Genomic DNA, 20,523 nt, shown 5'->3' with positions numbered 1-20,523 from the left:
ATAAAATAGAAAATTGTAGTTAATAAAAAGGATATTTAACTTCAGTGTTGTAGCTGTCTCAATGCGGACCTGAAAGACAAAAATCAGGAAATATCATGCTATTACCCTTATTAAATATTACTTTGATTATCTCACAGAAGTTAGTGTAATGTTTTCAGATCTGAAATTGTTAAGCTTTCACATATACTTTACATGTTTCCAGGGATAAAATTAAATTAATTTAACACTGGCATATTTCTATATTTTCCTAGGGTTTTTAGCTTTATATTGTTTATAAGGAGCAGTTTTTGCATAAATTAGAATTTTTCAGGATTTAAAAAACTACTACAAATTGCCAAGAATCACACCATCTGCAGGACCTACTCAGCAGTCCCTACTCAGGCAAAACACTCAGTTAATTCTAATAAAGACTGCAGAAGTGGGCCATATGGCTGTGATGAGAATTCTTGAGTCAGAGGGCATCACCTGTTTCTGGGACGGTTCTCATGAGCTACCACCAACAAATCAACTACAGGCCCACGAACACCCTATTTCCAAGAATTCAGACAATTATGAGAAGTAGCAATCAAGGAAGCATTAACTGCAACCAAGGCCACAACCAGTGACACTTAGCCCTGCCCCATCTAGATGGTAAGAGAGAACACTGGGACCCCTTCTAACAGAGAAAATTTAAGGATTCTATTTTCTCACCTTAAACCATGCAGTAGGCCACCGAGCACTACAAAAATCACTGCTCGATGCTACAGACTTCAACCTAATAACCAGTATCTAACTAACGATTTTTTTTTTTTTGGCTAGCTTCCAAAATGCCAACTGTCAGCTACTGGTATCCTGCTCTGGTCCTGATCACAGACACGGAAAGAAAACACATATTTATTCTGTGGGACTTCGCTGCAGCATATGATATCGTTGATCACCAAACAAACCTGTCCCATCCACAGGAAGCTGCAGAGGTGAACAGAAATGTCCTGATATGGCTCAAGACCTTCCACTCAGACTAAATCTAGATAGCTATTATTGGCATCTGTTCTTCCAGCTCAAAAACAGTAATGCAGAATCACCTATGATTTATTCCTCTCCCCCATATTACTCAAGAGCTATATGAAGCCATTAGGAGAGCTGATAAAACAATATAAACAGACGGCCTGCATCATAGAGATGACACCTAATTCAACATCTTTTACATTAAACAAACAGCACCATTTCTCAGAAAGCGCTTGGGGGCCCTTTGGGACTCAGTGCTACTGAATGCCGAAAAAACCATGGAAAGTAGGATTTAGTAGGCATCCTTCAATCTCAAGAGACCATGGGTATGCACCCCAGAGAGGTAAAGAATTTGCTCAGTTGGTTTTATGGCAGCCGCAAACGTGACTGAAGAGACCCACTCGAGAGAGAGAATCTCTGCTGCATCTGTCACATTTAAAGGTGATGTTTCGATCCTTTGGGGTCTGTCTTCTGCAAACTCTTCTCCTCTGCTAAGCTGGACTGCTTCCTCTCATAACTCCGGAGACCTTTGTTGAGTTCTTGGTTCCAAAGGCTGCGGTCCTGAGTGTGATCTTTCCGTTTGTCCACATCCATGTCCATTTCTTTGAGGTCTCACTTGCACACATCCTTGAAACACAATTTGGGGCATCCTTTGGGTCTTTTTCCAGATGCCAATTTGCCGTGGAGGATGTCCTTTGGGATGTATCCATCATTCATTCGGCATACATGCCCAAGCCAGCGAAAGCGTCTCTGTTTGAGGAGTGTTTGCATGCTGGATCAGCTGGCCTGTTTGAGCACCTCAGTGCTGGTGACTCTGTGAAAGCTGTTGAGCCTCTTTTCCTGATGAGAGTATAGGATCCATGTCTTGCTCCCATACAAAAGTGTGCTGATAACACATGCACGATACACACAGATCTTTGTGTGTTCTGTCAGTTTGTTGTTTAGCCATACCCTCTCGTTCAGTTTAGACGTTATTGTGGTGGCTTTTCGAATGCAGATGTTGAGTTCTGTTTCAAGTGAAAGGCTGACTGCGATAGTGGAGCCCAGGTATGTGAACTTGTTCACCACTTTAAGTTCATAGTTGTTGATCTTAACGGAGGGTCCTTCCTCAACTCCTTGGCACATTATGTTAGTCTTTTTTAGGCTTATAGTTAGCCCGAAGTCTTGTTGGCTTTGGAAAAACTGTCCATTAGGCTTTGAAGATGAGCTTCTGTGTGGGTTGTCACTGCTGCGTCATCAGCAAAGATAAGGTGATGGATAAGGGCCTCCCTTGGTTTTAGATCTGAGTCTTGCAAGACTGAAAGCTTTCCATCAGATCTTGTATGTAAGTAGATTCCTTCCGTTGAGGAACCAAAAACTTGTTTCAGTAGCAGGGAGAAGAAGATCCTAAACAGAGTTGGGGCAAATACACAACCTTGCTTAACTCCACTACAAATCTGGAAATCCTCAGACACTGAGCCATCATATTGGACTGTGCTGTATATGTTTTCATGAAAGGATCGAATCATGCTTAAGAGCTTGAGGGCACATCCAATCTTTTCTAAAAGCATGATAGTCCACTTCTGTCAAAGTCAAAAGCCTTTGTGAGATTGATGAAGGCTACATAGAGGGGCCTTTTTTGTTCTCTGCATTTCTCTTGTAGTTGTCTCAAGAGAAGATCATGTTGATAGTAGACCTTTCAGCTCTGAAGCCGCACTGTCATTCAGGATAGATTCTGTCTGAAAGGGTCTGAAGTCTGTTCAGGACAACTCAGGCAAAGGCTTTTCCCAAAATACTAAGGGAAATAGTTGTTACAGTCGCTCCTGTCACACTTATTTACTGCAACTCATATCTGGAATGAAGCCACACATCTTTAAGAATGCCAAATAGTGTAAAATGCTCCAGCCATCTGCTTAGCTTAAATTGAAGCAAGGGAGATTTAGGTTAGACAAGGATTCCAAGAAATGGAACCTCTTTAGCCAAAAGGCCTATTAATAGGCATGCGACAATTCAGCATTGCAAACTGCCAGACCCTGTTCTCAAAGTACAGTTTTTTAATGTGGGAAAGGGTGACACCCTTCCTGTATTGGCTCCCGCTGGAATGCAGGGAGGAACTGAGAGACACCCTCAAGAAGGGCAGGTGCTAGCCAAACAGCAGTAGTCTATCACTGGATTGCCCCACTGGTAGAATATTGACTTGGTGATCGATTTCAGCAGTGACCACTTGTGTCTACTGAGAAAGTCCACCAAGTTGTTGCTAGTGCCTCAGAAGTTCAAGATTACTGTTACGCCATGGAGAGAACACTAGCTTCATAGCTTGAATGCGTCCTTGCAAAGGGGGGGGAAGAACAGGCACCGCCTTGTTTATGTAGTACATCAACCGATTTATTGTCTAACAATATCTGCACTACTGAGTGCTATAGGACCAGGAGGAATACATATGACCTAATAGTGTGAGGTAAATACACACTGTCATAGCCAGGTGTGATAGCATGGTTTCATTAATGACTGAAGTGAGAGGAATCTTCCATATGGTAAGTATGGGTTTGCTATCATGGAATCTATCCTGACCTCTATGAACTCCATTGTCTGTGATAGAAAAAGACAATTTCTCATAGTTCACCAGGAGGCCCCACCATGTGAAGAGAGAGGACATAGTTGAGGGTTATCTAGAGTTTCCCAATGTGTTCTGCCTTTGATCAGTCTGTCTATATACTGGCAGATGTGGATATTTCCTTAGGTATGCCAGCACTACCATGGCAAGGCATTTTGTAAAGATACTCAGTACCTGCAGAATTCAAAGAGCAGTGCCATGTGCTGGTAATGATTGGCCTCACAGTAAATCTCAGGTGATTTCTATGGGCCAGATGGATGCCAATGTGACAATACACATCCTGCATTTCAAGAGATTCAAATAAATCCTCAGCCTGAAGTGATCAGATAACGGAAGCAAGTGTGAATCTGAGTTGAGGTACATATTTGTTCAGTCTTCATGTTTAGGATAGGACACAGATCCCCTTTCTTCTTTGGAATAAGAAAATATTGGCAAAGACTTTCCCCCCTTGTACACTTGAGAAACATCTTCTACTGCTCCTAGTTGAAGAAACAAGGCTACCTTTTTTTGTAATAGGTTGTCATAAGAAGGATCCCCGAAGAGGGATGGGGAAAGAGGCAGGCAGGGGGCAAGGAAAAGAATTGGATGGAGTTGCCATAGACAATGGTGTCCAACACCCATTTGTTGACCAAAATCTTCAATCACACCAGATGGAAATGAGTAAGGTTTCTGAAGGTCAGCTCTGAGATAGTTGTGGCATGGCTCTTGACCATCTGATCAAACCTGCTGCCCTTGGGAGGGAGGCTGGTGCATGATGGAGGATGATCAGGATAACAGGCATCTCGTACAGAAGCATGGTCTCTTTCTGAGTGGCTATTCCAGTAAACCACCATGGGAATAAGATGGCGGCCTCAGTCTTTGAGGTGGCTGGTACCAGAAGTGTTTATGGTATGGCGTGAGAGTGTAAATTCCCAGGGATCTAAGGGTTGCCTTCGAATTAGTAAGGGAATGGCGTGTCCTCAAAGGGTAGAACCTCAATTGTCAGCTGGACCGCTTTTGGAATTCCAGACACCTGTTACAAGGAAGCCCAGATCATTTTGACTGCTGTAGTCATGGACTGAATGGCCGCATCGGACATGTCCATTACTGCCACTACTGCTGTTTTGGCTCACACTGCCCTTCCTTGAGGGTGTCTCTCAGTTCCTCCCTGCATTTCAGCGGGAGCTAAGAGAGGAAAGGTGTCATCCTTTCCCACATTAAAAAAACTGTACTTTTTGAACAGGGTCTGGCAGTTTGCAATGCTCAATTGTACGATGCTGATTAATAAGCCTTTTGGCTAAAAAAGTCCAGTTTTTTGGAATTCATGTCTTTTGGAGTCCTCTTACTGGACCTGGTCTCTTAGACTGCAGAAATGGCAAGAGACCCTGGTGTTGGATACATGTAGAACTGCTCAAAGTCCATACATGGGACTTGGTAGCACTTTTCTACTCACTTTGAAATTGGGGAAGAGAGGCCAGGGCATGGCATAGCCCCTTCCCTAGGTCCAATATAGCCTCACTGATTGGAAAAATAAGGCTTGTGGGCACCGAGGAGCTGAGGTTATCAAACAGCTTGTGCATAATCTCTTGGATCACCATTGCCACAATAGCCAAGGCTTCAGCTATTCTTTAGAGAAGTTCTTCAAGGGCATGAAAATCACTGATGGCCGGTGTCAGTGCCAATGTGACAGCTTCATCGGGGAGAAGGATTTTTTTGGTAGGCCGGGGAAGGTAGCTGAAGTGTATCTCAAGCCACCTTTGCTTCTTCACCAGAACTCCTCCAGTTTTGGGGAAGGTGCTCTACCTACCAAAGCCAATAAAGACTGGGACTGCCTCTTTCTTGGGACATGTGAAGAAGCTCCAATCTGGGACTTAATGCATCGGGAGCCCGTGATTGAGCTCTTCTGAGATAACCATCTCTCAGGAGAGGGTTCCATGCTTGAAGTGAGGAAGGAAGAACAACCTGGGGTCACAAACCAGAAGTACATCTCCAGGAACAGCAGTGCAGTTGGATGTAGTTTCGGCACTGACGTTGCTGGTGCCAGTACCTATGATACCAGTTTTGATGCAAAGAGGAGGTGTAAAAGTGGCTCCTCGAAAATGTACCTCTGTATCAGAAATGGCTTATTGGTCATTCCAGAATCAGTACCAAGGAGTATCTCAGCACTGATGTTGGTATTAGTGCCACAGGTTCTCAAGCCTTCTTCATCAATAGTGGCTTGCTATCATTTAGCTAGGCTAGGATTTAGAGGGTTTATCTCTGGCCCTCGACTCCTTGTGGAATGATCATGTTGACCTGTTCTAAACTGTGTTTTCTCGCAGTGTGGGAGCATCATTCAGCATTTGAAGAGGACAGCAGTGGGGGCTTCTGCTTGGGAGATGGTGCGGAGGTTGATGTGGTCACAGCACTGGGGATCCTGGCAACAGTGCCAATGGTCTTGGCACTTTTAGTTTTCTGCTCCTCGCTGGAGATGAGGCAGGGTGCCTAGCAGCTAGGGCACTTGTCAAGGTAATCTCCTTGGCCCCAGTTTGAAGGACAACTCCTCTCCAGAATCAGATGTGATCTCCAGGGATTGTGCCAAGAGGTTTAATTTGACTCTTGTATCTCAAAATTTCTGGGTTCAGAATGAGGAGGAGCAGCAGATGGAACACCTATCAGGAATATATTCCTCCTTGAGGCAAAAGAGGTATCTGCTGTGTCCATTGATTAAGGGCATCAGATCATTGCAGGGAGGACAGTTTAAATGCAGTGGGTTTAGAGTCTACTATTAGGAATGGTTGGCATGAAGTGTCCACACCCACAAATGAGGGCATGCAGGGGATGGGGTGTCAGTGAATTTACCATAAATTTACAATGCCATAATTGAGCCAAATTTGGCCCTCAGTTCAAAAATATTCAACAGTGATAATTCATGATAAATATTTTAACAATTTAATAACTTCAGTTTGCATAGAGGTTTTAAAGTATTGACAAATTGCAGATGATGTGTGTGCACCATCTCTTCAAATCTGTTCTAATGAAGTCAATTAAAAATATATGCTTCATTCACTATAGCATTCATGATACATGCTGGGAGAAGTGACCTTTGGAAATGATAGTATGTGATCATGTGAAATCTTAACTATTGCATTTCCTGGCTTGAATGCTTTGCACCATTAATTTTCTATTAACAGTTTTTTGACTTATTTCCTAGTTTTTAAATGATAAAAATAACACACGTTTTATTTACCTAGAATGCCAATACTGAAACAAGGTTGTTATTTATCTTAGCTACCAATCTCACAGTCTTGGCTACATCGGTACCCAGGAGCCAGAAGTCACCACTTTTATGTATATGATCTAAAATTCCACATGCAAGTGTGGAAACAACACCACTTTTCTTTTTTTAAAACCAACCTGGGAGCCTAATTCTGAGTCCAGTCCACATCAGATTGTCAGTGGCATTAGCTTCCTAGTGAACTGTTAATTGCTCTTTATTATATTTAAGATACTTAAAATATTTTAGTGGTTTATTCTTGGTAGCTAGATGTAGGGATTAGAAAGAAAATTACTTATAGTAACTGTTGTTCTTCAAAAATGTTGCTTCTCTATATCCATATTCCTGAGGTAAGGTGTCTGTACTGCAAGCCACTGGAATCTTCTGATGAGCAGAGTCTATTGGGGCATTTCCCTTCTAGTCAGCTCCCGCTCATGGAGGGCTCTGAGGGTATAAAAAATTAAGTGGTCCCTTATGCCTTTAAGTTCCTTCCACTAACTCAGCGATTCTCCTAAGGCTCTGCAGAAGTGGGGAAGGTGAGCAAAGAGTGTGAATATGCTAACTCAAGATTCTGGAAGAATAAGAGTTAATGTTAGGTAACTTCTCTTTCTTTAAGTGGCCTCTACATATTGAGGCTTGTGGGAGGTTAGCAAGCACCATGCCCAGTAAAGTGAGGTAATGCATTTTAAGCAAAGGACTGTAGAATTGCCAAAATGAGCATCAGCTCAGGATGGCAGGTCAAGAGTATCAGAAATGACTGATTTCACTCTCTCAGATCAGATCTCAGGTGAGAGATAAAATTAAAGCCCATATACAGCTTGAAAAGCAACTTTGCAAAATTCTATGACAAAGACGGTGCAAAGGCATCCCTTTAGATACTGAATCTGAACTTAATTGACTACACTTTGATATCTCCTGGCAGTTGAACACCTGGCAATGGTGAGAATGATGAAATACAAATAGGTTAGTGGCCTGAAAGAGATGGAAATTGAACACGACACTAAACTGGAAAATGGGATGATGACATGAGTATACAGAGGCCACTCAAAGTAATTAATTATTCACAGTTGAATAATTTCTTCTTGACAGTTATCTAGAATGATTAGTAAATGAGACATAATATAAAGTGAGGCTGTTTAAGGGCACCACTATTATAAGCATCCATTCTAAAATACCTACTTGAGATGAAACCAAACCTTCCCCAAATATTTTGGCAATAAATGTAATCCACCTTCAGCAGAACAATACTTTTCTTAAGCAACTATTTTTGTCTATCCTGAGAAGTTGTGCACAGTGGTTTCACTGCACCCTGCTCTACAAAGCAAAAAATTATTTCTCTAACCAGAGAAATTCCCATATACACAACTAATCTACAATATGCTGATCAGATGCAATTACATAGCACGTATCAGATATGGCAAAAGGAGACACATTCATTAAAATGAAGAATTAGAGTGTTTAACAGAGGAATGTAGTGATGAAAGCAATGGATACATATTAAATATACATAACATACAAGTGATAGACCTTCTCAATTCAATTCTATTAGTATGAATCCTGCAATTCAATCTAACCTTTTATAGATGAGACAGGAAAGCAACTTTCTAAATTCTAGCATTTGCAGTGCTTGCTGAGCCACCCAACAGCAGCTTCATCAGAACAGTGAAGGGCCCTTAGGCCACCATGAAATCTTGTCAGTTGACACTCGTCAACAACACGTGCCGTTGACTGATGTTGGCCAAAATGATAATGTGGATCATCGCACAGACCCCATGAGTAGACGTTGGATGTGCATATTCTTTGGCCAGTTCGGAATCTGTTCAGCAGTCTCCAAAGTTGACGTGGCAGGTCAAATCCAGGCAGTTGAATGGTCAGATCGGCAACAAGGAAACCATTCTAAACATCTTTAGCTGACCACTCAACGTTCCATAGTGTTGCTGCCGACAGATTCCGATCTGGCAATTGAGACCACAATGGATGCCTCAATGTAAGTCGTGCTTTGGGGTAACTGAAAATGTCCTTGTACAGTGGGAGACCTGGATTGGCACGCAGCTTTTCCACCAGTCTGGCTATAGACTCTTTGCATTTCCCTGAGTTAGTCAAAGGAACTTAAGGGCATTTGGAGCCACTTGTTCTTTTATACCCTTAAGCCCCTTCATGAGTGGGAGAGGACTAGAAGAGAAATGGTCCCAATAAAGTCTGCTCATCAAAATAAAAGGAATTCAAAGATAAAGAGGCATTTAAGACAATAATCTAATCTACTGCCAACTAATCTGTGTGGGGAACTGTGACCGAAAGCACCCCTGTAATTTACACCCTACACACTATTGTAATAATCTTTGTACAAAATATGCCTTATGAGGTATCATTTGAAAACTAATAACTGACTGTTGAAGAATATCACAGTGAAACATATATAGTAACATTATATGTAAAGTTATGAATTCCCCCCGTATGAAGTTATTAGCATATGTTCAAAACCATATAGCCCTGACTAGATAAAAGTTGTTAAACAAGCCTATCCTAAATAAAGGAAGGTGTGTTTACCTCAGTTTAACTAGAAGTAGTAACATGGTCCTCAAAACAGATGGGGAGGAGATGGCAGGAAACAGAACAATTTGGATTTCAGAAAACACGCATGGTAAAAGAAAGCGCATGGAGACTCCTATACCACCAGACTCCATGTAGCCTTCTATACTGCTTGGATAAACTTTACTTTGAAGAACAGGAGTACTTGTGGCACCTTAGAGACTAACAAATTTATTAGAGCATAAGCTTTCGTGGACTACAGCCCACTTCTTCGGATGCATATGTAGTCCACGAAAGCTTATGCTCTAATAAATTTGTTAGTCTCTAAGGTGCCNAAAAAGAAGAACAGGAGTACTTGTGGCACCTTAGAGACTAACAAATTTATTAGAGCATAAGCTTTCGTGGACTACAGCCCACTTCTTCGGATGCATATGTAGTCCACGAAAGCTTATGCTCTAATAAATTTGTTAGTCTCTAAGGTGCCACAAGTACTCCTGTTCTTCTTTTTGCGGATACAGACTAACACGGCTGTTACTCTGAAACCTTTACTTTGAAGGGTAACCCTCAGAAGAATCCACTTAAAAGATTCACTGGACTATAATAGAAAGGGGAAGAAAACCTCAAGTTCTCTCTCTTTCACCTAAGAAGACAAAGGCATGAGCACTTTTGGGCCTCTGGCAGAGATCCCGATTAACGAAAGGGTAAGTCACTATCTCGCTGGAAGATTGTGGGTGGGAAAGCCATCTTAAACAAAGCCTTGAACCAAAACTTACCAGATGAAATTTTAGACTTATAGATGTGTTTTCACTTTTATTTGCTTGTAATCACTTCTAACTTAATCTCATACTTGAAGTCATTTAAAATCCTATTTTTTTTGTTAATAAACTTGTTTTATCTTTAAGACAATCCAGTGCTATGCTTAAATTGAACTGTTTAGTAACTCCAGTTAAAGTAGCAAACCGTTGAATATTGTCTCCTTACAGGAGCAACAGATCGTATCTGAACTGTTGATGAAAGGGCTGGACAGTGCAGAACACGTTTTTGGAAAGTTTGGGACTGAGAGTGTGATGAGGTCATCCTGAAAGCAGTAACCAAGGCTGGTGGAAGCCAGTGTAACTGGTGTGTTGCTGATTGTCTGGTGGGCCAGGACTGGAAATATACACAGACACTCAGGATCTGACCTGCATGCTTTTTGGTTGTTTGTGAGCAGCCCAGGTTGGGACTACAACAGCAAAGCATTGTGAGGCACCCAAAGTTGTGAAGCACGCGGTGACAACCCCTTACTGGTCTGGATTGCACCCAATAATGTGAAGGAATATCTCCCTTAAATAGAAACCTGGAAATCTAGTGTGAAGGGCACTGCTGCTGAAGAAAAAAGAGCAATGAAGCTGATTCAGTGAACATCAAAATTTCATTGCAAGTAGTTTCTGTTGGTTGTGAATAATTTCTGCTGCCATAATTTATGAGTATATGTTATGTTTGTCTGATTGTTATTGTTATTTACTGTATGAGTATAAAGAATTAATTCAGACAGGAATTGGCTGCACCTATGCAGGAAGAACCACAATGGTTCCTGAAACCAGCTGCTCATAAAACACTTGAGACAATGCACAAACCACCACTTTGATTACCCTTGGAAGCTGGCCAAACCACTTTGACCAGGCTCAAGGGACACAGGAGAGAACAAAGAACTTGGCTGGACTTAAAGAGACACCATACCTGAAGAGGGAAGACTGGAGTATTGAGTTAAGATGAACCAGACTCCAGAGGTAAGGTAAGCTACCTAGAACTGCAGGTAAGATAGCTATGCGTGTAGACCTTTCATTGTGTTATAATCCTTTTTTATTTTCTTATGCTTTGCTGTGTTCCTACCATTAAGATTAAACAATCTTTCGTTTTAAGAAAGCTGTATGGTGTTAATCACTGGTCACAGTCCCCGGATGAATTGCTGGGGCTGAACCCAGTCAGGCTGGCTGAGCAATCACAGTTGGTGCATAGGGGGCTGTAGCTTGGAGACCCTGTCTAAGACTAGGAGAACTGCAGAACTCCTCCCCAGAAAAGGTAAGGGCATGAGGCATAAGACCTGAGGGGGTGCACTCAGACAGTCAAAGAAGGGGACAGAGGCACAGCTAGCCCTGTAACCATCACGTTAGAAAATGGAGAAAAACCTGCAACGCTTTAACTTACAACTCTCAATTACAGCATAACATTGGGAACTGCTCCTGAAGTATATACTGTTCAATTCTAAAGTGTAGGAAATTAAAATTCTTCATCTAAATTTAGGTAAAAAATAAATGAAACATAATCCAAAATATTTCTTAAAGATAGTTACATTTATGTATACATACCACTAAGTCTTGGTCTTGAAGCAAGTTACGAATTGCCTCATATAACATTGGTCTCATGTCAGATTTGAATTTTACAGAAATCCATTGTCCGATCAGCCAAATTACTCGCCGGCGTATTGGCTTATACCTTTAAAACAAAAAAGAATTATTGTACTAGTTTCTTACTATCCTTGTTTCTTAATCTTCTGTATTAAGAAAAACTGTTTTAGAAGAATACTGGAAGACAATGTCCAACAAACCCATTTTTCACATCTTTCCTTAAACATGACTGGTGAGAACTACACTTTTGAAGTTCTGAAGTAAAACTGCCTCACTAGCAGGCAGCATCTTCATTGAGAAAACTGCCCCTCCTCATTTACTCATAGACTCATAGACTTTAAGGTCAGAAGGGACCATTATGATCATCTGGTCTGACCCCCTGCATGCTGCAGGCCGCAAGACCCTTCCCTGGACTCTGCCGTTGAAGTCCCCAATCCTGTGTTTTAGTGACTTCAATCGGCTGAGACCCTCCTGCTAGTGATCCCTGCCCCATGCTGCGGAGGAAGGCGAAAAACCTCCAGAGGCTCAGCCAATCTGCCCTGGAGGAAAATTCCTTCCCGACCCCAAATATGGCGATCAGTAATACCCCGAGCATATAGGCAAGAGTCTCTAGCCTGACCCTTGTTGGCCATTATGCTATTCATGTACCATTGCTTGGTTTTCCTCGTCTACTATGTTTTACCATTAAACCATTCCCTCCATAAACTTATCCAACTTAATCTTAAAACCAGACAGGTCCGTCGCCCCCACCGTTTCCCTCGGAAGGCTGTTCCAATATTTCACCCCTCTGACGGTCAGAAACCTTCGTCTAATTTCAAGCCTGAACTTCCCCCCGGCCAGTTTGTATCCATTCGTTCTCGTGTCCACATTTGTACTAAGCTGGAATAATTCTTCTCCCTCCCTTGTATTAACCCCTCTGATATATTTGAAGATAGCAATCATATCCCCCCTCAGCCTTCGCTTTGTCAGACTAAACAACCCAAGCTCCTCTAATCTCTTTTCATACGACAGGTTTTCCATTCCTCTGATCATCTTAGTCGCCCTTCTCTGCACCCGTTCCAGTTTGAGTTCATCTTTTTTAAACATTGGAGACCAGAACTGCACACAGTACTCCAAATGAGGTCTCACCAGCGCCTTATACAACGGAAGCAGGACCTCCCTATCCCTACTAGATATACCTCGCCTAATACATCCCAAGACCGCATTGGCTTTTTTCACCGCCACGTCACATTGTCGACTCATAGTCATCCTGCGGTCCACAAGGACCCCTAGGTCTTTCTCCTCTTCCGTTACTTCTAACCAATGCGTCCCCATCTTGTAACTAAAATTTTTATTAGTCATCCCCAAGTGCATCACCTTACACTTTTCATTATTAAATTTCATCCTATTTCTGACACTCCAATTCACAAGCTCATTCAAGTCTCCCTGCAGAATATCCCTATCCTCCTCCGAGTTTGCAACTCCTCCCACCTTCGTATCATCCGCAAACTTTATCAGCCCACTCTTGCAATCGGTCCCGAGGTCAGTTATAAATAGATTAAATAAAATGGGTCCCAAAACCGAACCTTGAGGCACTCCACTAGTAACCTCCCTCCAACCCGACAATTCACCCTTTAATACGACCCGCTGCTTTCTCCCCATTAACCAATTCCTTATCCACCTCTGTATTTTCGTATCGATCCCCATGTTTTTCATTTTAACCAATAATTCCTCATGGGGTACTGTATCAAACGCTTTACTGAAATCTAGGTATATTAGGTCCACCGCATTTCCTTTATCTAATAAGTCAGTTACTTTCTCAAAGAAGGAGATCAGATTCGTTTGGCACGATCTGCCCTTCGTAAAACCATGCTGTAGTTTATCACATTTGCCATTAACCTCAAGGTCCTCAACTAGTTTCTCTTTCAGAATGTTCTCCAGCACCTTGCACACTACTGATGTTAAACTAACAGGCCTATAGTTACCCGGGTCACTTTTTTTCCCTTTCTTGAAAATAGGAACCACATTGGCTATTCTCCAGTCTAACGGGACCACCCCCGTGTTTACAGATTCATTAAATATAGTCGCTAATAGGCCTGCTATTTCCCGCGCCAATTCCTTTAATATTCTCGGATGAAGATCGTCTGGTCCACCCGACTTAGTCCCATTAAGGTGTACTAGTTTTGTTTCTACCTCGGATGCGGTAATCCCCCATCCCGTATGCCCCTCTGTAACGGTGCTAGTATCCCTAATACCTCCATTGGCCTCATTAAACACCGATGCAAAATATTCATTGAGATATTGCGCCATGCCTAGATTATCTTTAATCTCCTCTCCGGCTATAGTCTTCAGCGGTCCCACTTCTTCTTTCTTTGCTTTCTTCCTATTTATATGGCTGTAAAACTTCTTACTATTGCTTTTAATTCCCCTCGCTAAGTCCAACTCTTCCCGGCCTTTGGCCTTTCTCACTCTATCTCTACATTCTCTGACTTCACTAAGGTAAGTTTCCTTACTGATCCCTCCCCTCTTCCACTCTTTGTACGCTTTCTGTTTTTTCCTAATCGCCCCTTTGAGTCGGTCGCTCATCCAGCTCGGTCTAAATCTCTTGCTTAGTAATCTTTTTCCCTTTTTGGGGATACAGGCCTCCGACAGCTCATGCATCTTTAACTTAAAGTAATCCCAGGCTTCTTCTGCCTTTAGATCCCTTAATACGTTTGCCCAATCCACTTCCCTTACCAGTCCCCTTAATTTGTTAAAATTGGTCTTTTTAAAATTATAAACCCTAGTCTTTGACTTAATTCTGGTAGTCCTTCCATTTAGTTTAAACCGAATTAGCTCATGATCACTGGAGCCCAAGTTGTCCCCCACTACCACTTCCTCAACAAGGTCCTCACTACTTACCAGAATCAAATCTAAAATGGCCTCCCCCCTCGTCGGCTCAGCTACCACTTGATAAAGGAATTGATCAGCAAGCACATCTAGGAACATCTGAGCCCTATTATTGCTACTAGCGTTTGTTCCCCAATCTATATCTGGGAAGTTAAAGTCCCCCATAATTACACAGTTTCTATTAGTATTTACCTCCCTTAACACATTAAATAGTTCCTTATCCATATCAGGCCTTGTCTTATTACATTGTTTCACTGTGCTCCCTGTTTTTCCATGCTCCCTCTGCTCTACCAAGGACATCATCCAAAAAACCTTATTCATACTCTTCTCCCAAACCATTTGTGTTTTCTTTCAGATCATGGCCAAACATGCTAATGCCTTTCTTTAACTGATATGCAAGGCCACCACCTTGCCATATTCAAGTCCTTCCTTCACACCAACATCTCCCACAAAGCTTACAAAGAAATAGTTTAAGACTTCTATTATATATATTTTTTTAATCAACATTTACTCCATCATGCTGAGCTTTGTATTTACCAGATTCCATTAAAGAGAGAATCTACTCTGCATACAATAAATCAATGACAATATATTTTAAAATAACACTACCCCTTTATTATCATGTTGTTTGCTAGGGTCAGCTATAACCCAGGAGTTTCTCCCTTTGTAAGCCCTCCTATTCCTCCTTCCCCCCTTCTAGAAAGAGATCAGCATCTTTATAATGCCCGCCAGGGTAACCAGAGGGTCCACTTGATCTGACTGATTCAGTCAGAGCCAAAGGTATAACTCATTTCGAGAGCTCATTGGCACTAACTAAGAAGTTAGGATGAAGCACCTGAAGGCCTGATTAGATGGTTCCAGGGCCTTCTGCCTTATGAAAAGTCCTTGACAGAGGTCACAGCTCTGAGATGCTTGCCTCAGAACCTGCTGCTTGCAGCAACATTGAGACATGGATCCCACTGCCTGCACTCATGGTCTACAGTCAGGGCTGGTCTACACTGAAAAGTTAATTAAGCATAGCTACGTGTCGCAGGGGTGTGAAAAATCTGGTGTAGACAGCACTAGATGGACAGAAGACATGGATTACTTCCCGTCGCTATAGTAGGTCTCTACACTGAAATGCTACCGTGACATAGCTGCAGCTGTGCCACTGTAGCGTTTTAAGTATAGACATAGCCTATGACAACTAAGGCAGTGAGCAAAAGGAAAGCCTAAGGAATACCTTATTAGAAGATTTTGACCTGCTAACGAGGAAAGAAAATTACTTTACCGCAGCACTACAGGTGTGAGAAACTCTTCTACAATCAGCATTAATTATACTTACATGCACTAGGGGCTATACTGTTTAAACAAGGGTTGGCACAGTCATTTGATGCTACCAATTATCTCTCGTAAGACCAGGTCTCCACTCTGTACATAGGACTGTGCAGAAGGCACAGTGTGTGACTACCAACTCTCAGGTTTGAAGAAGAAAGTGCTGAAACGCTGGGATCCCTACTCATGCAGAGTTAGGAGGATATACTGTTAGAAGCATTAACTTTTATTTTCCTTGCTTTTTAGGTTTTGTTAGGTATGCTATAAAGAAATCTTAACTGAAAAACAATGTAGCATTTTTGTGCTGTGAGCATAACAGGTGCAGTTATATGGAACACCACTAGATGGATCAAAGAACACTATCTCCTCTGCCTCAAGTTTTATCACTCTTGTCTCTGGGGGGGGGGGGGTGTTTGAGGAGGGAGAGACAGGACATTCCATCCACAGGGATTTAATATGCTAAACTAAGTAACTAAGGAAAGTGAACAGACCATAATTCATGTAAACAAATAAAATTAAGAAAGTGGGTATTATCAAACCAAATTAATCTAATTAACAGGTTGATTAAACCATATCAGCATATGCTAACAATTCTTTATAAGCTTTATTTAATAATTTAAGAAGACAGCAGTCTTTTTCAGCATGAGCGCTAAAGTAATAAGGCATTATCAATCTCAGTGTCAAGTGATACATTTATAATCCAGTGGAATGGGTGATTTGGTGTGCGGGGGGAGGAGGGCGAGTTTGAGTTTGAGTTCAAATCACTACCAAATAGAAGCTAGTTTTGAAATTACATTTCTTGTGCCAATTAAGGCAGGCTACCCAAATTATAGGCAGCTAGGGGATAATCTCCTCCCATCCCATCCCATCTCTAGCATAGAGCTATATGGTACATAAAGGATCTGATTTTGGCCCCTGAATATGTAATTTTAATACTCTTTTACTTGGAAGTTACAAGGTAATGATATTAGGAAATAGCTTCCATTTGAATCATGCACTCTTGCATTAAAATCTAACAAAGGCCTGATTTTAAGCCAAGTGACTTTCAGTTGAATCCTGAGCTACTTTAAATGGTTTTATGATCCTTTTCCTGTATCTTGAGCTAACAGATCTTTTAAGTACATAAATGTTAACTTGTTATCTTCAAGTGAAAATGTATGGTTGTAAGGGAAGAAACTAAGGCTCTTAACATTCCTACGCATTCCAGACACTAAAAGAGTGACTTGTTTCTTCTTCCTATCTTTTTCTGTTTAGATTTCAATTTAACACTTTCAATAAGCATGTATTAAACTAAAACACTTATAAAATAAGTTGTAATACACCAAAAAGTCTCAAAATATAATTATCCAAACAGCTATTTTATTCATCTTCTTCTAACTGACACAAAAACCTACACAAATGATACTGCAATTCGGTTTGTGTGTGTCAATGCAATTCCTCCTAGTTAAAAGGTCAAGGTCGACATAAAGAAGCTAGAAAATTAAAGCTTAGCCAGCAAGTGAGACCACAAAGCTGAGAGTCTCTAAAATAAACACCTCCAAAACTGTTTTGGGAAAGATTTCTTATCTTCGAGCAAGCTAGATATTATCGTGACACACAACCATTAATGCACCTCTTAACAACGTGTAAAGGAACACATTAATTGAAGCTAATTCATAATACAGTAAAAGCTGTGTTATCTGGCACTTTACCAACCAGAAAGCTCTATAAACCAGTCCAGTTTATAGTCCGGTTGGTGCGGAGCTGGCAAGTTCCCTACTTGGCTCCACGTGGCTATCCCGGAAATGACGACATGTCCCTGCTGCTCCTACGCAGAGGAACAGCCACAAGGGGGTTGGAGTGTGGGAGGGTATGTGGGGTGTGGGCACTGGGAGGGAGTTTGGCTGCATGACAGGGTTCGGAACAGGGGGTTGGGGCACAGGAGGAGGTGAGGGTACCAGATACAGGTGGCACTCATCTCGGGCAGCTCCATGTCCTGCTGCTCCTAGGAGGAGGCACAGATAGGCGGCTCTGCACGCTGTTCCCGCCCCAGCGCTGGCTACGCAGCTCCCATTGGCCAGAGCTGCGAGGGTGGCACCTGAGGGCGAAGGCAGTGCCTCCTAGCTGCCTAGCTGCACCTCCATCCACAGGTGGGTGGGTAATGGAATACAGATGGGGACCATACATTTCAAAGAGCTCCAATTATGAAGCATAAGTAACTTCCTTTTCTTCTTCAAAGTCTGGTCCTTACGTATATTCCACTGTGGGTGACTGACCAGCAGTACTCACATAAGAGGAGGGTGTAAGGATGCAGTTGATATGGCTATCTGTAATAACTGAGGTCTCAACAAATGCGTCAGGACAGGAGGCTTGGACCAAGGTGTCATGTCTTGTGAATGTGTGGATGGAACTCCTCGTTGCTGCCTTGCAAATATCTACTATTAGTAAGTATACCTTAAACAGTTTCAGAACAAGAAGGTTATAGGTCCGACATCCATCCAAATACCAAACTGTGAAGAGCTTCCGGGACAGGATGTCTGACATTGCCATTCTCATGAGTCAGGAGGTGTGGAAAGGGATGAATGATGATGAGTAGCCAAGCTGACTTATGCGGACCTGGGAATCAGATCTGCCTGGGCCATTTGGACAGGATGAGAATAACTTGTTCTTTGTCCTGCCAAATCTTCCACGGTACTTGAGGAAGCAGTGGGACAGAAGGAAAGACAAAGTTCAAGTGTTCTGTCGAAGGGAGCAGGAGCGCATCACCCCAGAAGAACTGGCCCCGAGCTCTCCTGGAACAGTACAAAATGCACTTCCTGTTTGTCTAGAAGAAGAACAGATCCCGGGTAGGTGTTCCACACTGAGTGAAGATGCTGTTCACCACTGGGCTGTGTAACTCCCACCCATGGTCAGTGACAAAGTGCCTGCTGAAGCTGTCTGCCAGCAAATTCTGGGTTCTTATAACAGTGGCTCTCAACTTTTCCAGACTACTGTGCCCCTTTCAGGATTCTGATTTGTCTGCGTACCCCAAGTTTTACTTCACTTAAAAACTACTTGCTTACAAAATCAGACATAAAAATTAAAAAGTGTCACAGCACAGTATTACTGACAAATTGGGGGGGAAGGATAGCTCATTGGTTTGAGCATTGGCCTGCTAAACCCAGGGTTGTGAGTTCAATCCTTGAGGGTGCCACTTGGGGATCTGGGGCAAAATCAGTACTTGGTTCTGTTAGTGAAGGCAAGGGGCTGGACTCAATGACCTTTCAAGGTCCCTTCCAGTTCTAGATGGGATATCTCCATTAATTTCAAAATAATTTCAAATTGCTTACTTTCTCATTTTTACCATATAATTATTAAATAAATCAATTGGAATATAAATATTGTATTTACATTTCAGTGTATCATATATATAACAGTATAAACAAGTCATTGTCTGTATGAAATTTTAGTTTTTAACTGACTTTGCTATTGCTTTTTCTGTAGCCTGTTGTAAAACTAGGTAAACATCTAGATGAGTTGCTGTACCCCATGGAAGACCTCTGCATACTCCCAGGGGTACGTGAACCCCTGGTTGAGAACCACTGCCTTATATCTTTGGCATGAAGCACAAGTAGAGAAAGGGCACAGCCACGGACAAACAAATACTAGTTACTAGAATTCTCAGTGTTCAGTGATTTTGCTTTTCCAGGAGAGTATCTTTTAACTAAAAATCCTTTATGAACAAGAACCTGGGTTTTAGACCCTTCAAGGACTAAAGTCTCAAATATAAGTAGCCTTAGGAAAGAAAGTGCTTTCCTGAAGATCAAAGGTATCAAGAAGAAATCATCACCACACCAGAACAACAAAAGGAAAAATGAGATAAATCCCACTTTGCTCTAATGTATAGGAAGATTGAAAAGTCAGAATTTGGCCTTGGAGAATGAAAATACTGCCTTTCTAGAATCCTGAACCTTGTAGTTCAGATTCTTGTTCCAGAAATACAGACCATTGTTCTGGGTCCTTGAATTGAAATTCCAGTTTAATAAAATTCACTTCCATAGATACTATCAAGATATTAGGATTCCACATAATTACCAAAAAAGATTATACTAGCAATAGTAAAGGAATAGAGCCTTAAAGTAGGCTTAAGATTTGAAATAGTCTCCTATGAATCACAATTGGACTGATTTACAGGATTTAAACCTAATGCCTTGTAACTAAGTACTTGTACCTAAATTCAATTGTCTGTTTTTCATCCAGAGCACATAGTAATTGTGAGGAAATAAAATTTGAATTTTTATATGTTAAGGCTGATCTAACATTACTAGCTTACCAAAGCTATTTTGCTGTTGCTTAAAGAACTGACCTTGAGCTCGTAACTGTCTTGTTATGTATGTTCATGAATCTGGAACTGTACTGTTAGATCTCTATGAAAATTCATTGTTTGATGTTTAATTTTTGTTTTGTTTAACTTTAAGTACTACTGAGAACTAGTAACTTTGTTAATCAATGTTCTGCTCTGCCCTGTATTTTTCATACACTCACTCTCCCCGCACTCCTGCTGTGCTGTCTTTCCATGTCTGAGTGAGAATTACCCTGCTGGTGAGAGAAGCATCTGGTGAAAGTGAGAAAATCTCACATCACACTTTACCCCT

At 41.7% G+C, this 20,523-nt stretch overlaps 1 protein-coding gene across 5 annotated transcripts in view; it reads right to left on the bottom strand.

The window, feature by feature from the left end:
* IPO11 (importin 11) overlaps positions 1-20,523 on the bottom strand; it is a 253,163-nt gene that overhangs the window by 154,295 nt on the left and 78,345 nt on the right. For all 5 annotated transcript variants that reach the window (XM_034773322.1, XM_034773326.1, XM_034773323.1 and 2 more), the window contains exons 17-18: positions 11,690-11,816; positions 36-69 (exon numbers count right to left, since the gene is read on the bottom strand). In XM_034773322.1, the coding sequence (XP_034629213.1) occupies positions 36-69; positions 11,690-11,816 (161 nt within the window). The remainder of the gene's footprint in view (positions 1-35; positions 70-11,689; positions 11,817-20,523) is intronic.

This window comes from Trachemys scripta, chromosome 6 (genome assembly GCF_013100865.1).
Source record: "Trachemys scripta elegans isolate TJP31775 chromosome 6, CAS_Tse_1.0, whole genome shotgun sequence".
Taxonomy (NCBI): Eukaryota; Metazoa; Chordata; order Testudines; family Emydidae; genus Trachemys; species Trachemys scripta.
This window is presented reverse-complemented; position numbering and strand designations above follow the sequence as displayed.